Below are 22,306 nucleotides of genomic sequence, written 5' to 3' on the forward strand. Positions count from 1 at the left end.
GTAGTGGTAAGGTGAGATGAGAACTAAGGTACAGTAGAAGGGGTAGAGGTGTAGCGGCATGGTGAGATGAGAGCTAAGGTACAGTAGGGTAGGAGTTCTCAGCAGGTAGGTATCAGCTGGAGGTAACCCTGACCCTGTGGTGAGGAGTGAGACTGGACTGGTTCACAGGAAGCCAGAGTTACTCTCTCTTTTCTCTCCCTGACATGGAACAAGGAGACCCTTTTTCCCGGAATATTGGTGTGTCGTGTGTGCCAAGACATACTTCCGTTCAATCACCTCTGAGGATTCTAAGAATTTTATTTGCATCTCTCACTGTGACATCTATCATCAGTGAAAAGACACAAGAGTGAGGGAAACATTGGCACACACTAAAAGAAAAAGTAATGCACCATGTACATACAATGTTGACAATCCATTCTAGCCAGGTACTTCCAGAGAGGGTTTATGTCAGTACACTCTTAGAAAAAAAGGTGCTATCTAGAACCTAAAAGGGTTCTTCGGCTGCCCCATAGGAGAACCCTTTGAAGAACCTTTTTTGGTTGCATGTAGAACCCTTTTGGGATCCATGAACAATCCGTTCCACAAATAGTTCGACATGTGACCCAAACGGGTTATCCTATGGGGACAGCCGAAGAACCATTTATTCATTGAGTATAGTGGGCCATCCCAGAGGTTGGGCAGGGGGGAGTGGTCAGCCTATGGCAGCCTGCTAGGCTAAGTGATAAACACCATATATGTCTACTGCAGAGTCTTGATGTCCTTGTTGATAAGAGGGCTGGAACACTGTGACATCATGGTGACATTGATCAGTACTCCTGTCCACTTTGCCATTCCCAGAACCACAGATACATTCAGAATACCAGAGGGCATAAATGAAGGTGTATTTACATACTTTGCAGCTTTGAAACCCCTATGAGAGTCATCACTGAAATAAAACACAGATTTCTTATTAGGATTAAGCAGAGTGTACTCAGAGACTAATAGACAATGGTCTTTACTGTTTACTGGAAATCATGTGGAAAGAGCTGCTGGACCATGTTAACACAGTCCTATAAACATAGGGGTGTTGCATAGAGTATCTCACTCTGATCTCTGGTGTCTTTCAACACATCATGATTGAATGCAGATTAAAACACTGCCACAGCTACACGTTTCCCTGACTTCCCATACAGTATGTGGTTTAAAGGGTCAAAGGGTCAGAGGAAAAAAAGGTCAGTCACAGAGAAGCAGGATATCTGAAGGTTGCTTGCTATTTTCACCATAAATACTGGGAATTGAAGGTTCAAACATGTCCCAGAAAATGCTAATAGAGTAATTACAGAAGTGGTTTCAGTGTGGAAGACATAATCACACTGAAAGTTTTGATCCAGAACTGGCTATGCAAATGTCTCAGTGGGTTCAGCAGCACAGGTGGAGAGAGGGGAGGAGGTTGTAAGGGATGGAGGGGTTGAGAGAGGGATGGAGATATGGGTGGAGATTAGGGTAGAGGAATGGAGAGAGGGGTAGAGGGGTTGAGAGAGGGGTGAAGACAGGGGTAGAGGGATTGTAAGGGATGGAGGGGTTGAAATAGGGGTAGAGATAGGGATGGAGTGGTGGAGGGAGGGGTAGAGGGGTTGAGAGAAGGGTATAGGGGTGGTGACAGGGGTGGTTGGTTGAGAGAGGGGTGGAGAGGTAAAGAGAGGGGTGGAGAGGTTGAGAGAGGGGTGGAGAGGTTGAGAGAGGGGTGGAGAGGTAAAGAGAGGGTTGGAGAGGTAAAGAGAGGGGTGGAGAGGTTGAGAGAGGGGTGGAGAGGTAAAGAGAGGGGTGGAGAGGTTGAGAGAGGGGTGGAGAGGTAAAGAGAGGGGTGGAGAGGTTGAGAGAGGGGTGGAGAGGTTGAGAGAGGGGTGGAGAGGTAAAGAGAGGGGTGGAGAGGTTGAGAGAGGGGTGGAGAGGTAAAGAGAGGGGTGGAGAGGTTGAGAGAGGGGTGGAGAGGTAAAGAGAGGGGTGGAGAGGTTGAGAGAGGGGTGGAGAGGTTGAGAGCCATACCTCTGCTGATCCTCTGCTTCTCTCCAGACAGGATACCAGGAGTATCAATCACACTGATGCTCTCCAGAACAGGGTTGGGCAGCTGGGCACACACAAACCTACAGGACATAAGACAAGATTTAAGAAACACTTTAGATAGCCCAACACTGAAGAATTACAGAGCCTACATGATCAAATCTGACACAGAAAAAGAGTCAGACGGACATAAGACAAACACTCCCAGACTGACACAGACACACAGACAGATAGTTGGGTTTTCTTCATGTAAAACAAAGTATTGACCACTTTGGACAAAGTTTGTCTTAGGATTCAAAAAGGCAACTGGTAATGTTTGACATTCAACCATGTTCCAACTGTGACATTGTCTTTTTCTTATCTATGGAAACATGACACTGATGTCGGAAATACAACTGATAATAAATCAGAATGTTAGCTGACCCTTTACTCTTGGAGTCTTCACTTTGCTTAGGGAACGTGCATTATCTGTTTAAAATGTTTTCTGAGCCAAGACAAATTTCTGTATACTTACTGTGGTATGATCTGCAGATTTGCACAACAAAGAGCGGCCGTAAGCCAAGAACCCTAACAACCCAAAAATGTGTTCTGCTACTTAACATCAGAGCCACCTGCAGAAACCATCACAAAACATGTGTTCATATTTTACCGTCATTTAGCTGACGGTCTAGGAACAGTGGGTTGCCTCCCTTGTTCAGGGGCAGAACGACAGATTTGTATCTTGTCAGCTCAGGGATTTGAACTTGCAACCTTTCGGTTACTAGCCCAACGCTCTAACCACTAGGCTACCCTGCCGCCCAATATCATCTCCCTTAGGACACACACTATGAGACCACAGCCTTGTGCTGACATTGGAAACCCTCAGTGGATTGCTATCTCAACCTCTCGTGATCCAAAGTATGAATAGCATATTTAAGAAACACTTAATAGGTAATAAGGCAGTGAGCAGTGAGCAGTGAGCAGCGAGCCCTTACCCAGAGCGAGGTGTGAGGTATGTATGACACGCACACATCAGATGATAAGGGTTAACAGACCCACTGACGGTCTGCCACTAAAAGGGGATACCCTGGGCGGTGAGCAGAGGGAAATTCAATCAGAGGTGGAATGTAGAGCTTGTGTAGCAGGTCTCTCCTCGTGGCATGATATCATCCTGTGACATGATATCATCCTGTGACATAGTAAACACAGCTACCATTGAGGAAGGTTAAACTTAACTTTCACTCTCGCTCCTGCACTCAGTCCGCCTCCCTCCCTTTCCTTCTCTCAAGGACTGTGAGTTTCATGCCAACTGAGAAATATTTAATACTTTGGCATCAGTAAGCTAAGCAACTTAAATTGCTTCCCTACATAAATCAAAGCGTGGGGGTATTTCAAAACAAATTGGAATTTCAAATTAAATTGTAATCTGAAACTTATTGGAAACTCAGCAGGAGCACAGAGAAACTCACATGACTAACTAGTAGAGTTCCAGAGAAATCTTTTGGCCATTTGAGCAAACTCAAAGCAAGTTTGAAAAACTTCTTCTCCCAGGGGCCTTTAGAATGTGGAACTCAAAAAACAACTTTCTTTGATGCACAGTATTGATATTCAATGCTAATAAGTTACTGAACATTCACCATTCCCTCTTTGATAAGGCAACTAAAAACAACCAGTAACAGTGCGCTTTTCATTTGCTGTATACAAACATGAGTCATCCATCTCTATAGATCAGGTATTCCCAAACTGGGATGCGCGCAACGCCGTCGGGGTACGCCAAATAAAAATGTGATTCACATTTAAAAACAGTTCATTTATATTTTCCAACGGGGCTATACATTTGGGTGAGGTTTTTTTCTCGCCTGAGTATCCTCGTTTCACTGCCAAAAATAAACTTAAACCATCTAGTGTTCAGTGAAATAACAACACAATGTCAAATACAGGTAGCCTAGTCAAATAATTAACATCCAATTACATGAACCATTACTCTATCCACTAACGGTCCATATGTAGCCAAACGTAGCTGATGCTCATATTGGTATCTGTACTGATGGCGCAAAAGCCATGACAGGGAGATGGAGTGGTAACGCTCGTGCAAGCAGTTACTCCCGACGTCACTTGAGTACACTGCAGCATCCACCGAGAGGCTCTTGCTGCCAAGGGAATGCCTGACAGCTTGAAAGACGTTTTTAACACGACAGTGAAAATGGTTTACTTTGTTAAAGAAAGGACTCTGAAATCTCGTGTCTTTTCTGCACTATGCAATGATATGGACAGCGACCATGTAATGATTTTACATCATACAGAAGTGCACTGGTTATCAAGGGGCAAAGTATTGACACGTTTTTTTTTTTTAATTGAGAGGTGAGCTTAAAGTTGTCTTTACTGATTTTCACTTGTCTGACCGCTTGCATGATGATGAGTTTCTCACACGACTGGCCTATTTGGGAGATGTTTTTTCTCGCCTAAATGATCTGAATCTAGGATTACAGGGACTCTCCGCAACTATATTCAATGTACGGGACAAAATTGAGGCTATGATTAAGAAGTTGGAGCTCTTTTCTGTCTGCATTAACAAGGACAACACACAGGTCTTTCCATCATTGTATGATTTTTTTGGGTGCAAATGAACTCAAGCTTACGGACAATGTCAAATGTGATATAGTGAAGCACCTGAGTGAGTTGCGTGTGCAATTACGCAGGTACATTCCGAAACGGATGACACAACTGGATTCCTTATCCCTTTCATGCCCTGCCTACAGTCCACTTACCGATATCTGAACAAGAGAGTCTCATCGAAATTGCAACAAGCAGTTCTGTGAAAATGTAATTTAATCAGAAGCCACTGCCAGATTTCTGGATTGGGCTGCGCTCAGAGTTTCATACCTTGGCAAATCGCGCTGTTAAGACACTGATGCCCTTTGCAACCACATACCTATGTGAGAGTGGATTCTCGGCCCTCACTAGCATGAAAACTAAATACAGGCACAGACTGTGCGTGGAAAATGATTTAAGACAGACTCTCTCAAATACAACCCAACATTGCAGAGTTATGTGCATCCTTTCAAGCACACCCTTCTCATTAACCTGTGGTGAGTTATTCACAATTTTCGATGAACAAATAAGGTTTTATATGTAAGATGGTTAAATAAAGAGCAAAATTATTGATTATTATTATATTATTATTTGTGCCCTGGTCCTATAAGAGCTCTTTGTCACTTCCTACGAGTCGGGTTGTGCCAAACTCACCCTCATTCTTATGTTTAATAAACATATCGTATAGTGTGTGTGTGTGGCAGGCTTACAATGATGGCAAAAAACAACATTTGAGAGTGCGCTGACCCTGGTGCTAGAGGGGGTACGCAGCTGGAGGTTGAATGTTTGAAGGGGTACAGGACTATAAAAAGGGAACTACTGATATAGATGAATAAAAAACACTACATGTGGACTGTTATAGTCTCACCTGTTGAGAAAGGCGTTTCCGAAGGCGTTGAGCTTCCTGAAGGGTTTCTTGGGGTCGACCACCAGGGCATTGCCAGGAATCAGCCCCTCCGTGTCTCCATGCATCACTGCAATGAAGGAGTCTGTGGTGGGCTCTGGCCCGATCCGCATTCCAGGGAAATCCTGCTCCAACAGGTATCTGGGGAGTAATAGGAGACATGGATCTCTGGTTATGCTTTTCTTTATTGTCCACTATCTTAGTTGACATGTTACTTTACAACCCCTATACACCTTCCCTTTACATGGCAAACTTGTACTAACGCATCTTTTAAAATAAAATAATAGCAATGTTGAATTATAGGGTCACGGTCCAAGAGTTTATACTTGAATCAGTCTGAATTGATATCACAGATGTCAAATCTCTTCTAAATAGAGATTTGTGTGTAATATTGTAAAGATTTAGTATAATTTTATAGAATGTGCAGAATCCTACAAATGCATTGAATTGTAAATACTAGATTTCGCTGGTGATTCATTACTCAAGGCAATAAATTGTCATTTTAAACCACTTTCAAAACTTAAAGCACTAACAGATGTGAGGTCAACCAGCTGATTCTCTATGTATCCACTCGACACACACCCTGCCATAGGGGTCAACAGTGCTGGCTAGTACGATAGATGTGAAGAGCACTGACACAAGCCAGAATATATTGTCTCACTGTCCAGACCCAGATGTTTATCCTTCCCACTAGGGTTGGGCGGTATCTAGATTTACATATCGTCATACCGTTTCTGTACCATACCGGAGTATACGGTATTACCGGAAGTGCACACAAGGAGCGCTATACCCCCCAAAAAAGTATACACATTTTTGACACACAAAATAATTTAGGCAACAAGGATTTTGATCCAAGTGGGGATTAAATGTCTCTACTATCACCAAGAAGCTTGGTCTTGACATCTAGCTACTTAGCTAGATAATTAGCAAACCAAATGAATAGCTGGAGCCCTGAGCTGCATGTCATTTATTTGACACATCTTAGATTTGTTCCAGTTATTCTTAACTTATAGTTATAAGGAGTGGCGTAGCATGCACCCCCGCAGCCCCCGTGAGACGTTGGTGCCCCCAACCCCCCGCATTTAAAAAAAAGTATTATTATTATTATTGTTATTTACGGCATTTAAAATCATACCATCGGTATTTCGAAATACCCCGTCGTGTGGTATAAACGGTATACCGCCCAAGCCTACTTCCCACAGCTCTGCCACTGAGGCTTCGGTGAGATGAAGGGAGGCAGAGGGACTGTGTTATGTCCGTCATGATGGCAACGTTAATGAATGACCTTGTGTGTGTGCAAGTGTGTGTGTGCGTGCGTATGTGTGTGTGCACGTGTGTGTGTTTGGAAACAGACTAGAGAGGAAAGAGCTAAGCCTGTGTGCTTTCATAACACTTAGGACTGAGGAGTCAGCACACACACACAAACACAGGCCTAGCTCTTTCACTGCCACTCTTCCTACTGCAGCCGCTGCTGCTTGCTGCCGCTACATAGGCACGTCCTCTATGAATAATGCACCACAGCACATGAAACTGAAGACGCTGCCTATGGCCCTATCCTGCAGGACAGTGGCCTCACATAGGGCACAAACCACAGAGAAATGGAGAGTAGCCCAACTAGCCCAGTCCACCTCTCAGTTTCCTCTATCCCCAAGCCATTAGAGAAGCTAGCTCTAGAAACTCTGACAATGGACTGAACCATGACCGTCACAGACAGAATAGGAATCCAACACAAAGCCATCACCTGACTTGGTCAGTGCTGAACCGTAGCTGATTAAATAGTCAAACGTTTCCAACTTTTGAAACTGACATATATGGCCTGGATTCAGCATAAATCTTTTGTCAGTGCTTTATGATGCTTCAAAATATGATTTAGCAAAATAAACTTTAGAGTGCGCAAGCAAAATAATCTGTATTATTATATTAAAAGCTTCCAGAGATGAGAGATTTTTATCCGGTGAACTGTGATCCATATCTAATACAATCTTGTCCAGGGATTGGTATACCTGGAATTCAGCGTAAGCCTGGTACAATCACAACCAGAGAAACATTTCAGGGATTTCTCTCTCTGTCTGTACCAACGGACCACGACCACGTCTGGTTACAGAATGTTATAATAGCGCCAGAGGAGATGGCTGCTGTTTTACGATCCCCTAAACAATTGTGATATTGTGTGTTGTTTCGTGTTATTTGTAACTTATTTTGTACATAATGTTTCTGCCACTGTGTCTTATGACCGAAAAGAGCTTATTGATATCAGGACAGCGATTACTCACCCCGTACTGGAGGAATACTTTTTCTTTACCGAGTTGAACGGGAAGAATTTACTTCAGACGTCCGACAAGGCCCTCATCCCTGTCCTTCATAGGGGAAAGAGACAGAGATATCGGGGACGAAGGTCTGGGTGCCTTGTAAGGATCCGACAGTGAGTGTGTAATCTCCCTTTACCATCGGTCCTATTAGCAAATGTACAATCAATAGAAAAAAAATAGACAAACTACGATCACGTATATATCCTACCAACGAGACATTAAAAACTGTAATATCTTATGTTTCACAGAGTCGTGGCTGAACGACAACATTAATAACATACAGCTGGCGGGCTTTACGCTTTTTCGGCACGATAGAACAGCGGCGTCTGGTAAGAGGCGGTCTATGAATATTTGTAAACAACAGCTGGTGCACGAAATCTAAGGAAGTCTCAAGGTTTTGCTCGCCTGAGGTAGAGTATCTCGTGATAAACTATAGTCCACACTATTTACCAAGAGGATTTCCATCTATATTCTTCGTAGCTGTCTATTTACCACCACAAACCGATGCTGGCACTAAGACCGCACTCAATGAGCTGTATACGGCCATAAGCAAACAGGAAAATGCTCATCCATCCAATGCTCCTAGTGGCTGGGGACTTCAAAATGATTCCAAAATTATGTCTCGCACTTGTCGCGTCTCTCTATAACTCCTGGACTAGTCGCTCTGGAAACTATTAGTGACTATAAGTTGCTATAGCAATAATGGAATGGATGAGAGGGTTGGAGACAGCAGGGTTAATCAGTGACACCAGAGGACTGCATCTCACCATTGGTCTTAGGATGGCAGGAGAAATACTAGCATGCACTGGCATTACTGCACAGCAAGAGGGATGCACTTAGTCTCACTAGAGTAAAGTTTGATGTGGAAACATGTCACAAAGGCAATGATACAAGTAGAGAGCAGGAAAAGGGTACTAGGCTACACATCTCAACACACATAAGAGGTTCAACTACTTTCTGCCTTTCATTTGCCCATACAGCACATATATCTGATTTTAGTTAATTATACACTGAACAAAAATATAAACGCAACATGTAAAGTGTTGGTTCCATGTTTCATAAGCTGAAATAAAGGATCCTAGAAATGTTCCATACACACAAAAAGCCTATTTCTCTCAGAATTTGTGCACAAATTTGCTTACATCCCTGTTAGCGAGCATTTCTCCTTTGCCAAGATAATCCATCCACCTGACAGGTGTGGCATGATCATTACACATGTGCACTTTGTGCTGGGGATACACAACACACTGCAACAGATTTTTGGTTTTGAGGGAGCGTGCAATTAGCATGCTGACTGCAGGAATGTCCACCAGAGCTGTTGCCAAATAATTTTATGTGAATTTCTCTACCATAAGCCACCTTCAATATAATTTTTGAGAATTTGGCAGTACGTCCAACCGGCCTCACAACCGCTGACCACGTATAAACACATCAGCCCGGAACCTACACATCCGGCTTCTTCACCTGCAGGATCATCTGTGACCAGCCACCCAGACAGCTGATTGCTGCACAAACTGTCAGAAACCGTCTCAGGGAAGCTCATCTGCGTGCTCGTCGTCCTCACCAGGGTCTTGACCTGACTACAGTTCGGTATCGTAACTGACTTCAGTGGGCAAATGCTCAGCTTCGATGGCCACTGGCACGCTGGAGAAGTGTGCTCTTCACGGATGAATCACGGTTTCAACTGTACTGGAAAGATGGCAGACAGTGTGTACGGCGTTGTGTGGACAAGTGGTTTGCTGATGTCAACATCGTGAACACAGTGCCCCATGGTGGCGGTGGAGTTATGGTATATGCAACCATAAGCAATGGACAACGAACACAATTGCATTTTATCGTTGGCAATTTGAGATACAATGACAGGATCCTAAGGCTCATTGTCGTGCCATTAATCCGCCGCCATCACCTCATGTTTCAGCATGATAATGCACGGCCCCATGTCGTAAGGATCTGTACACAACTTCTGGAAGCTGAAAATGTCTCAGTTCTTCCATGGCCTGCATACTCACCAGACATTTCAACCCTTGAGTATGTTTGGGATGCTCTGGATCGATGTGTACGACAGCATGTTCCAGTTCCCGCCAATATCCAGCAACTTCACACAGCCATTGAAGAGGAGTGGGACAACATTCCACAGGCCACAGTCAACAGCCTGATCAACTATATGCAAAGGAGATGTGTCACGCTGCATGAGGCAAATGGTGATCACACCAGATACTGACTGGTTTTCTGACCCATGCTCTGGGTATCTGTGACCAACAGATGCATATGTGAAATCCATAGATTTGGGCCTAATGAATTTATTTCAATTGACTGATTTCCTTACATGAACTGTAACAGTCAAGTTTTTGAAATTGTTGCATGTTAGGAAAAATAATTGTTCAGTGTACATGGTTAAAGTCTAGACATGCATAGAGTTCCCATGTTGTTACTCTGGGGGTAACTTTAATTCATAGTTCAGTTAAGGTGTTTGTCCTATATTTGGCATGTTTGGCTGGCAGTCATGGTGACCGTTATTAGATCAAATGCGTGACCTTCGCTGCATGGAAGCTCAATTTAATTCTGGCCTCCCATCGCCAAAACAAAGTGTGCTTTGTCATAGGCTCAGAGAGACCACAACACTTGCTTTTAGGTCCAATGTTTTTGCATCTGCCCTTGTATTCCTTTGATGAGCCCTAAGTGGGATGGTCGGCATAGCATTAAGCAGTCCATAGGGAAATGCTGGAATTTAGCATGGAAACATGATCTGTTTGATGGTCGTGGACAAGTTTGCAGACAAATCATTGGAGTAGCTGACATTCCTGTGTTTGGGGTGTGACTACACGGGAAAATTGATGCAGCTAATTAGTGTAAGATAAGAGAAGATATACACTATATATACCACAATTATGTGGACACCACTTAAAATACACCACAGGTGTATAAAATCGAGCACATAGCCATGCAATCTCCATAGACAAACATTGGCAGTAGAATGGCCTTACTGAAGAGCTTTCAATGTGTCATAGGATGCCACCTTTCCAACAAGTCAGTTTGTGAAATGTATGTCCTGCTAGAGCTGCCCCAGTCAACTGTAAGTGCTGTTATTGTGAAGTGGAAACGTCTAGGAGCATCAGCGGCTTAGGCGCGAAGTGGTAGGCCACACAAGCTCACAGGATGGGACCACCAAGTGCTGAAGTGGGTAGCGGGTAAAAATCATATGTCCTCAGTCGCAACACTCACTACCGAGTTCCAAATTGTCTCTGGAAGCAGTCAGCACAAGAACTATTCATCCGGAGCAACATGAAATGGGTTTCTATGGCCGAGCAGCTGCATACAAGCCTAAGATCACCATGCACAATGCCAAGTGTCGGCTGGAGTGGTGTAAAGCTCACTGCCATTGGACTCTGGAGCAGTGGAAACGCGTTCTCTGGGGTGATGAATCACGCTTCACCATCTAGCAGTCCGACGGATTAATCTGGGTTTGGCAGATGCCAGGAGAAACGCTACCTGCCCCAATGCATAGTGCCAACTGTAAAGTTTGGTGGAGGAGGAATAATGGTCTGGGGCTGTTTTACATGGTTTAGGCTAGGGCCCTTAATTCTAGTGAAGGGAAATCTTAACGCTACAGCATACAATTACATTCTAGACGAGTATGTGCTTCCAACCTTGTGACAACAGTTTGGGGAAAACCCTTTCTTGTTTCAGCATGACAATGCCCCCGTGCACAAAGCGAGGTCCATACAGTAATGCTCTTGTGGCTGAATGGAAGCAAGTCCCTGCAGCAATGTTCCATCATCTAGTGGAAATCCTTCCCAGAAGAGTGGAGGCTGTTATAGAAGCTAATGGGGGACCAACTCCATATTAATGCCCATGATTTTGGAATGAGATGTTCAACGAGCATGTGTCCACAAACGTTTGGTCATGAAGTGTACTTTGAACACACCGACAGCGGCATTGCATTTTGGTACACCAGAATTACATTCATTTCCAATGAAACGCTGTGTTTGCCTTGCAGCATTGTGTTGCAGAGGCAGTTGCAGTGCATTCGGTGTGGTACATACGTTGTATTTAAAGAACGTATGCATCAAACTGTATGCTTTGACAGCTTGACAGAAATGGTAGCAGAAGGTGAATGTTGAACTTTGTTGCATACATATCTAGATGATGCTGCGTACTATTTTGCGCAATGACGCTGTCGGTGTGTTCGAAGCGTTAGTCCATATGAGATGGAAATGTGTCCTCTGATCATTTTCCCAACCCCTCCCATATACACACACACACACACTCAAACACACATTAGGTTGGAGAGGCTGGAGAAGAGTAACATGTAATCATAAAATGAAAATTATGGGATGATATCTATAACCATATAATAACCTGTGGTGGAAAAAGCACCCAATTGTCATACTTGAGTTAAAGTACCTTAATTAATAGAAAATGACTCAAGTAAAAGTGAAAGTCACCCAGTAAAATACTACTTGAGTAAATGTCTAAAAGTATTTGGTTTTAAACATACTTAAGTACCAAAATTAAATGTACTTGCAAAAATATACTTAAGTATCAAAAGTAAAAGTAAACATAAATCATTTCAAATTCCTTACATTAAGCAACCCAGACGGCACAATTTACTATTTTTTTCTTTATTTACGGATAGCAAGGGGCACACTCCAACACTCAGACATAATTTACAAACAAAGCACTTGTGTTTAGTGAGTCCACCAGATCAGAGGCAGTAGGGATGACTAGGATGTTCTCTTGAACATTGGATAATTTTCATGTCCTGCTAAGCATTCAAAATGTAACGAGTACTTTTGGGTGTCAGGAAAAATGTAAGGAGGAAAAAGTACATTATTTTCTTCAGGAATGTAGTGAAGTAAAAGTTGTCAAAAATATAAAATACTAAAGAAAAGTACAGATACTAAAAAAAAAGATTACTTAAATAGTACTTTTTTCTTAAGTACTTTACACCAATGATAATAACATATGATAACACTAGATTCCCATAATCTACTTATATATTTTTGTAAACTCATCTATACAGTACCAGGTGAATACCATATAACCAAGAAAGCATTTTTGTCTGTTGGAATGTGTTATCCCTCTTCTCAAGTCAGAGCACTGTGTCAATATTTGACCTGTGACTGCCCAAGGTTGAACTGCAACCCAGACAACCATCCAGTCAACCCAAAAACTAACACATTTATCTCCCTAGGATAACTGTTTTGTTCAATAAAAGCTAATTTTTGCATCAAGCTGTGAATATGCAGTGTGTCTGCCATGCATTTAATGTCCCCTCTGTTTGCATATCAGACCATAACTCACTAGTGTTTTGGCCCACTGACCAGCAAGCAAAGTACCCACCAGTGACATTTCAAACACAGACCTACCGTATGAAGCTGGTCTTTCCAGTGGAATACTGCCCCACAAGGAGAACCATGGGTTTGTTGTCAAAGTCGGCATCCTCTAAGGCGGGCGAGTGGAACTCGTGGAATTTGTAGTGTTCCTCCAATGGCAACAATTTGGTTTTGTAGAGCTTCTTGAGGCCATCGCTGACTGTCTGAAAGACCTCAGGATCCTTCTTCCTCCTGTCATCGGTACCCAACCAGCTGAACATGATGCAATTCGATAATGGACAACCTTATACTCTATAGAGATCTCTATTGGGAATTTTTCTATTTCTATTCTAGTCTTCTATTCAAATAATTCGGAGGATCTCTTTGTCATTGATTTAGTAGATGGTTTGTTTTTCCTTTCAATCAAACTATATGCAGACACATCCTTCAATGGAAGCGTTCGTTCCTCAAGTCCTTACAAGCCAAACACGAGACACAGATGCATTCAGACGACTATAAGCCAGCTAATTAACTAGACACATACCAGCGATGCTAAATCATTTCTACATGCACATTTTCATATCACAGCTATAATGCACGATTTTCATTCAAGCTGTAGAGGAATTTCAGAAATGATGCACGTATCAAGCTTAGCTGTCAAATTGTGATCTCGTCTTACATTTGAATACTGACGCGGTTGAAGCTTCAAAATACTGTCCTAAATAATAGACCTTTCTCGAGTCAAATGAAGAAACAACAATATAGCTATAATAAAGCACTATTCCTACTGCTGCGTAGAATGTTGTGCGGTCACTGGCTTCCCCGGCATCGTTACTGCAGCAGATTTAAATGCCTGTCTGACAACGAAACCTGATCCGAAAGGAAATGCCCAACTACTGGCAAAGCCCCACCCAGTATTACAACGACTGAAGGCAGTGATGGCAGCGCCATATTGGCGGATGAGGGACCAGTTGCATCTATCTCATTGTTGGTGCTCCTCTAGCGGTAATACAGAGTAACCAGCAAGGCGTAATTACAACATCGAAATTGCTACATTGTATCAGTCACCAGCTGCATCGTACATTACCAAGAAAAATAGAAAAGTACTATGTCAACATTTTCATATGCCTACACATACATTATATTGCTTGTGTCATTTGATGTATTTATCTTTTTTTATAAAAAATTTAAGACAATATTTTAATAAAATCTTCACATAAAAATGTAAAATACAAAAGTGTTACAAAATGTGTTCTGATGATGCAGTCCACAAATGATGGAGGGTATGACGGAAGTACAAATTGAAGAGAGGATACAACAATTTGTCTCAAGTGTACGGTAGGACCAGTGTAGAATGTAGCCTACAGTGATGTCAAAAGTCGTAGCTTTGTTCAAATTTAGAGAGAGGGGGTAGAAGGCCATCACCATAGTAGGACATACACTGAGTGTACAAAACATTAGGAACACCTGCTCTTTCCATGACATAGACTGACAGGTGAAAGCTATGATCCATTGTTGATGTTACTTGTTAAATCCAATTCAATCAGTGTAGATGAAGGGAAGGAGACAGGTTATAGAAGGAATGTTAGGCCTTGAGACAATTGAGACATGGATTGTGTATGTGTGCCATTCAAATCAATTCAAATCACATTTTATTGGTCACATACACATGGTTAGCAGATGTTAATGCAAGTGTAGCGAAATGCTTGTGCTTCTAGTTCCGACAGTACAGTAATATCTAACAAGTATTCTAACAAATTCACAACGACTACCTTATACACACAAATGTAAAGGGATGAATAAGAATATGTACATGTAAATATATGGATGAGCAATGGCCGTGCGGCATAGGCAAAATGCAGTAGATGGTATACAATACAGTATATACATATGAGATGAGTAATGTAGGATATGTAGACATTGTTAAAGTGGCGTTATTTAAAGTGACTAGTGATACCTCCATTTATAAAATGTATTAAAATGGGAAGAGATTCGAGTCAGTATGTTGGCAGCAGCCACTCTATGTTAGTGGTGGCTGTTTAACAATCTGATGGCCTTGAGATAGAAGCTGTTTTTCAGTCTCTCGGTCCCAGCTTTAATGTACCTGTACTGACCTCGCTTTCTGGGTGATAGTGGGGTGAACAGGCAGTGGCTCGGGTGGTTGTTGTCCTTGATGATCTTTTTGGCCTTCCTGGGACATCGGGTGCTATAGGTGTCCTGGAGGGCAGGTAGTTTGCCCTTGCGGTTGTGGGTCGGAGCAGTTGCCGTACCAGGCGGTGATACAGCCCGACAGGATGCTCTCGATTGTGCATCTGTAAAAGTTTGTGAGTGTTTTTGATGACAAGCCAAATTTCTTCAGCTTCCTGAGGTTGAAGTTGTTGCACCTTCTTCACCAAGCTGTCTGTGTGGGTGGACCATTTCAGTTTGTCCGTGACGTGTACGCCGAGGAACTTAAAACTTTCCACCTTCTCCACTTCAGATGGTGAATGGGCAAGATAAAATATTTAAGTGCCTTTGAACAGCGTATGGTAGTAGGTGCCAGGCGCACCAGTTTGTGTGTGTGTAAATAACAGCAATGTTGATGGGTTTTTCACGTTCAACAGTTACCCCTGTGTATCAAGAATGGTCCACCTCCCAAAGCATATCCAGCCAACTTGACACAACTGTTGGAGTCAACATTGGCCAGCATCCCTGTGGAACGCTTTCGAACACCTTGTAGAATCCATGCCTCGATGAATTGAAGCTGTTCTGATGGCAAAAGGGGGAGAAACTCAATATTAGGAAGGTGACCCAATGTTTGTAAACTCAGTGTATATCCTTCTCCTTACAGTCTATTTTACATACCAGTATGACACCTGCTGGACTACATTTAGGTCTACACTAGTTTATACAATGGTTTATGGATTATTCGAGGACTGACTACCACTAGATGGTGTAACTAGATGGTGTAACAAGACAATACATTTGTGATCCATTTGCGTTTTATTATTTGAGTCTAGAAGTTCCATCTAGAAGTAAATCTTAGTGTGATTAGACAATATCAAAAGTACAGTATAATATGTACAAGTTTAAAATGCAGAGTGGCGAATGTATGTGTATCTGAAGACTAAAAAAGTAGTTCTTAGCCTATGCCCAAACCCACTGAATTGTCGATAAAGATCGATTCTATTTTCTATTATATTCTATTCTATTAGTCTTTTGTAACCAGACCTCATCTCACCTGTGTTATCGCCAGTATTATAATAGGCTTCCCAATAACTCTGGAAAAAGACAAAAACTGGAGCTGAACTAGGCTGCATAATTAATTAAAGACTATATCCGTTAAATTGGGTGGAATCAAGTTCTATTGATATAAGCATTGCAAGTACAATATACTACAAAACCTTGTACATTATGATTTGCACGGTAGGTGGTGCTAAACCAATTCAGATATTATAGGTACCCCGCCAACCTCTGATTTTGATCAAGCTGGACGGCATCAAGTGTCGTACCTCGTAGCTCCAGCGAGTCATAGCGCACAGCCTAGCTATCAGTTCGGTCATAGAGAATCTTGCAACCAGGGCAGTCATTGTGCACGCGTCTGGAGCAAGCGGACGTGCAGCGTTCGAAAAGACTAACCAGAGAATGAGGGTAGAGCGCAAAAGCACGTCTCCAGAACCGACTTTCCTAGAAATGTGCTTCTCGTAGGTTGCCCCGCCAATAAAGGGGCGATATCTGCTCCAGGAACTCATAGGAAAATGAAACGGCTTTCTCGAAAACTGACTTTGGCTCTGGTGGTGCTTTGTTGGACTGCTGCACTACTGTATTTGATACTCCTAAGTAGGCAGCAAGTATCCGACCTGGGCACCAAAGACGCACGTTACAGACAGGTAAGCAGCACTATCATTCCTTATCCTGTATCATCGCATCTAAGCTATATCCCGCATGCAGGTAAGATAACTTCCTATGCATTTAGCAATAGTGCAGGCTAAACTCGGACCAAGTGCATGAGTGCGCGCAGGTAAAATGTAGGCGTGTTTCTATGTAAAACAAAATATTTATGCTTGAGAGGGTGTCAGAATTTCCACTCAGGTGTCGTCTTACACTGTATCACGGCTTCTGCTCTACATTGCTTTCTAGAAGTTTGCACATTAGCCAACAACCAGTTGTTTCTAACTTTTTTTATTCGGGTTGACTGAATGTGTCCATCCCATACCATACAGTATGTATTGCAAAGTGCCGTTTCAATTGGTTATAATGAGTTTGCAAATTGAGGTTTAGATGCGCTTTCTGTACATTCCAAACTGAAAACAAGATACTGTATAAATAATCCTAGAATATATAACTGCATAAACATCTGATATATGTAATGCCACGTTCACAAAGAACAGTCAGACGCTCACTAAATTGGTATGAACAAAAGTTTCACTAAAGTGTAGGCTACTACACAATTTATTAAACACTGATATAATGAATTCCTCGAATACTTGAATTTCTTAAAGCCTCGATAAAATAATTTAAAGCATAACCATACATTTATGCCTTTAACCATACATTTATTAGTCTTTCTGTTCTGTAACCTACTCTTGTCTGAAGATTCAGCATTAACCATTCAAGAGGTTCAGTAATTGACTTGTAATATGTGGTCCCTGTGTGAACTGATGAACATAATGTGATGGAATAATAATATCTACCATTACCAAGACAGCCAGACAGTGGCAATTATAGCCATAAAAGGTGTAACGTTTTACATCAGACACATTTCTGTGCTTATTACTCCTATTTTATACTGAACAAAAAAATTAACACAACATGCAACAATTTTAATGATTTTACTGAGTTACAGTTCATATAAGGAAATAAGTCAATTGAAATTAATTCATTAGGCCCTAATCTATGGATTTCACATGACTGGGAAGGGGCACAGCCTGGGAGGGCATAGGATGCGTCACTGCCTGGTATGGCATCTGACCGTAAGGCGCTACAGAGGGTAGTACATATGGCCCAGTACACCACTGGGGCCAAGCTTCCTGCCATCCAGGAGCTATATACTAGGTGGTGTCAGAGGAAAGCCCAAAAAATTGTCAGGGACTCCAGTCACCCAAGTCATAGACTCTTTTCTCTGCTACCGCACGGCAAGCAGTACCGGAGCACCAAATCTAGGACCAAAATGCTCCTTAACAGCTTCTACCCCCAAGCCATAAGACTGCTGAACAATTAATCAAATGGCCACTGGACTGTTTACATTGACCAACCCCCCCCTCCATTTGTTTTGTACACTGCTGCTACTCGCTGTTTGTTATCTATGCATAGTCACTTCAATGTACAAATTACCTCGACTAACCTGTACCCCTGCATATTGACTCGGTATCGGTTCCCCCTGTATATAGCCTCGTTATTGTTATTTATTGTGTTACTATTTATTATTTTTTACTTTAGTTTATTTGGTAAATATTTTCTTATCTCTTTCTTAAACTGCATTGTTGGTTAAGGGCTTGTAAGTAAGCATTTCACAGTAAGGTCTACACATGTTGTATTCGGCGCATGTGACAAATAAAGTTTGATTTGATTCGACTTGGGCACCTGGTCCACCCACTGGGGAGCCAGGCCCAGCCAATCAGAATGAGTTTTTCCCCAGACAGAAGTACTCCTCAGTTTCATCAGCTGTCCAGGTGGCTGGTCTCAGACGATCTTGCAAGTGAAGAAGCTGGATGTGGAGGTACTGGGCTGGCGTGGTTACACGTGGTCTGCGATTGTTAGGCCAGTTCAACATACTGCCAAATTCTCTAAAACGACGTTGTTTGTGGTAGAGAAATGAACACTCAATTATTTGGCAACAGCTCTGGTGTTCATTCCTGCAGTCAGCATACCAATTACACACTCCCTCAAAACTTGAAACATCTGTGGCGTTGTGTGACAAAACTGCACCTTTTAGAGTGGCCTTTTATTGTCCCCAGCACAAGGCGCACCTGTGTAAAGATCATGCTGTTTAATCAGCTTCTTGATATGCCACACCTGTCAGGTGGATGGATTATTTTGGCGAAGGAGAAATGTTCACTAACAGGGATGTAAACAAATTTGTGCACAACATTTGAGAGAAATAAGCTTTTTGTGCATATGGAACATTTCTGGGATCTTTTATTTCAGGTCATGAAACATGGGACCAATACTTTACATGTTGCGTTTATATTTTTGTTCAGTATACAAAGTCAGCTTTAATTAAACTATTTACACTTTTCCCCTTGACTTCAATCTTGTTTTGTTGGAGTGCAGAAGCCAGATTTCATTATATTTTGTGTGCCAGGTATTCTGGTATATATGCTGGGTTTTGTAAAGTTGTCCATGGCAAATGCTTAGGGTCAATGAGCAAGTGAGTGCTTTTCAGTGTAGGAGCTGAATGGCGGAATTAGACGTGTGAAGTAGGCACTCAAGTCAGGCTTGATTGATTCAGTGTCAAAATGGTAGAGGGGCCTCTATCAACTGAAGAAGTTCTAGCCTGAGAGGGTTGTTTGGGGTTCTGGAGTTGGAATGCTCATGCAGAGCAGTGTCAATGTAGGGGGAAATATTGAATTAAATTCAATAAAACTATTTTCAAGAAGCTGAGTTATGGGTTGAAGGGTTGTAAAAAAAAATATTTGTGGAGTGTAACTGACAATTAACCTGTAAGTATATGTCGTTGTTTTTTTGTTTGAATTGTTTACGTGTTCGCTATGCGGGGAAATGATAAGACAAGCGGAACTACGTGGCTAAGAACTGTTGTAACGGGTATTATTATCGTAGCAACACACCTTTGGAGTGAAGGCAATCCCGCACTGTGTTAGCTAAGTTTACATGTCTTTGGGTGTAGTTCGTGAAGGTTGAAGTGTGTATGTTAGGATGGTAACGTTATAATAATTAAGGATGAAGCGTGAAATCATCCCAGGAATAATAAGTGTGAAGTTTTGATTTCCTCCCTTCTGTAATAAGCAGCCAATGAGGTATTTTTCCTTTAGTCGTGTGTTTAATCTGATACTGTTATATCTCTGGCTAAACTGTTTATGTATGTAAGCACTTCAGAGTTATACCAAGCTAATAAGTCACTCGTAAGATAAGAAGGTTGTAAGAGTGTGCTTAACTGTATTTTCATTTACTTTATAGTTCTCACGGAAGGTGATAATTCTGACTGAAACTACAGAATAAAGCCACCAGTTAAAATCAAGAAACAGTTGTGCTCGTGGTTACTGGAGGGAGCTACATGGAGTGAACAGGGAAGAAAAATGGGTAGTCTGTGGCAAATGCTACTGCACAGATAATAAAACATACAGTACCAGTCAAAAGTTTGGACATAACTACTCATTCAAGGGTTTTCCTCTATGTTTACTATTTTCTACATTGTATAATAATAGCGAAGACATCAAAACTATGAAATAACACATATGGAATCATGTAGTAACCAAAGAAGTGTTAAACAAATCAAAATATATTTTAGATTTTAGATTCTTCAAAGTAGTCACCCTTTGCCTTGATGACAGCTTTGCACACTTTTGGCATTCTCTCAACCAGCTTCATGAGGTAGTCACCTGGGTAGGTGTGTCCAAACTTTGGACTGGTACTGTATATTGTGTGTATCTGTCATTCAAATACAAATGCAATATTCCCACTCAGTGTACTTTCACCATGTAGGTTTGTTTACCTAGCTGCTTTGTGAACAATAAAAGCTACAAACTGCCTATATCCGTAGAAGAACATGGATTCATCCTTCCTTTGAAGAACACAGCAGTTTCTCTCCCCCTCAAGCTCTGTCTTTTGGGGGTCTTTGAGCTATTCCTGGTGCAGTTTTTTCAGCTCCAGATTGGGAGCTGTTGCAGCATAAAGCACGGATCCAAGAGGGGGTCTAGCTAAGTCTTTCCATCCCCAACGATGTACTCTTTCTCTGAACCAGCTGTGTGCCGGCAGGCTTTTATTATTAATTTGACCTCGTTATGTGTGTCATTTCAGCAGCACACTTCTGTACAGTGCTTTGCATGTGGTTGAGACTCGCCTGGAGCTGTGGAGGGGGAATGTAACTAATATGTAACCATAGGATAATTGGGTAGTTTTTATGTCTGTTTTTATTTGTATTATTCTTACTGGCTTCTATTCTTCTCAACAACAAAAAAACCTTAGCGGCTCATTCCCATTCTTTCAGCTCTCAACATCTGAGTTATTTTCATAAGTCGTGTCTGTTTCCAATGCAGCTCCCGCCTGGTGAGCAAACAAGATAGATGTTCCAATCACTGTGTTCAGCTTGTGTCTCACAATGCCAATGACTCCCAAATGCTCTAGTCTACACGTTTGGAATTCGGAGTTTTCTGCCCTGTATGAAATGTAATTTTTGTACTTTTTCCCCATCTCTGATAAAGCAACGAGGGAGAAAGAAAATTAGTTCAGAGGATAAAAATAACTGAAACTGAAGGATGGAATGAAGATGTTTTACACATAAGGATTGCTCCAAAAGATCTTCAAGATTGGTACAGTAGGTGTTATAAGAATGTGCTAGGATTACTGTGGAGGGACTCTGTGTGATATTGAGTCATCTTGGAGAGAGAGAGAGAGTGTTTGTGATTACACAGTAGCTGAAGAGAGGATGCACTAGTTGTCTAAACACGTGTTTGTGTAAAGGCAACGCTTGGCTTGTTTCTGAACATCATTTTGGGCTGAAACGTATTACATGCCTGTCTTTGTGCACAAGGTCTTTTGTTTTCTCTGACGTGACATTTGGACAGTGAGAATGAAACGTGAGTGTTATTGTAAGCCTTGTGTACTGTGGATAACATGTGATCACAGTACACCCAGTGAAAGACCTAAAGGTTAATGTAGCTTCTAAGGATCAACAGCAGCTTGTGTTTTTATATGGCTCCTCAGGCCTCCTGAATGGAAGCTACTGAAGGAACTATGAAAAGACTTAAACACTTAGCAAAATATGCAAAGTGTCTTTTTTATCAGTTACTCTCAGTGTTCCACAAAACCCGTCTCCTGTTAAGAGAAAAACAGTAGCACGCCTCATTTAATACGTGTTAGTTAATCATTTTGCTATTCCCAGTATGATATTGAAAGAAATTGCTTTAGCAGACACTATTAGACTGTTACTCTTAGCTAAGTGCTGTGATCGGGCTGTTTTGCAGTGATTACCCTGCCCTGAGGAGTAATTCCCCCTATTATGAGGAGCA

General features: G+C 42.0%; 2 protein-coding genes across 3 annotated transcripts in view; one reads left to right on the top strand and one right to left on the bottom strand.

Annotated features, from left to right (window-relative positions):
• The window catches only part of ehd3 (EH-domain containing 3), a 40,064-nt gene extending 26,079 nt beyond the window's left edge, over positions 1-13,985 (bottom strand). Inside the window, exons 1-4 of one of the 2 annotated variants that reach the window (XM_038968001.1) lie at positions 13,819-13,985; positions 13,194-13,391; positions 5,480-5,656; positions 2,026-2,123 (exon numbers count right to left, since the gene is read on the bottom strand). In XM_038968001.1, the coding sequence (XP_038823929.1) occupies positions 2,026-2,123; positions 5,480-5,656; positions 13,194-13,391; positions 13,819-13,820 (475 nt within the window). In that variant the 5' untranslated portion in view covers positions 13,821-13,985. Of the gene's footprint in view, positions 1-2,025; positions 2,124-5,479; positions 5,657-13,193 lie in introns of both variants that reach the window. The other variant, XM_038968000.1, reaches the window with a different exon arrangement.
• Positions 13,986-17,063: 3,078 nt separating this feature from the next.
• Positions 17,064-22,306, top strand: part of galnt14 (UDP-N-acetyl-alpha-D-galactosamine:polypeptide N-acetylgalactosaminyltransferase 14 (GalNAc-T14)) — a 129,295-nt gene continuing 124,052 nt past the window's right edge. The window contains exon 1 of the mRNA XM_038968079.1: positions 17,064-17,069. Within this exon, the coding sequence (XP_038824007.1) occupies positions 17,064-17,069 (6 nt within the window). The remainder of the gene's footprint in view (positions 17,070-22,306) is intronic.

This window comes from Salvelinus namaycush, chromosome 29, assembly GCF_016432855.1.
Source record: "Salvelinus namaycush isolate Seneca chromosome 29, SaNama_1.0, whole genome shotgun sequence".
NCBI classification, from domain to species: domain Eukaryota; kingdom Metazoa; phylum Chordata; class Actinopteri; order Salmoniformes; family Salmonidae; genus Salvelinus; species Salvelinus namaycush.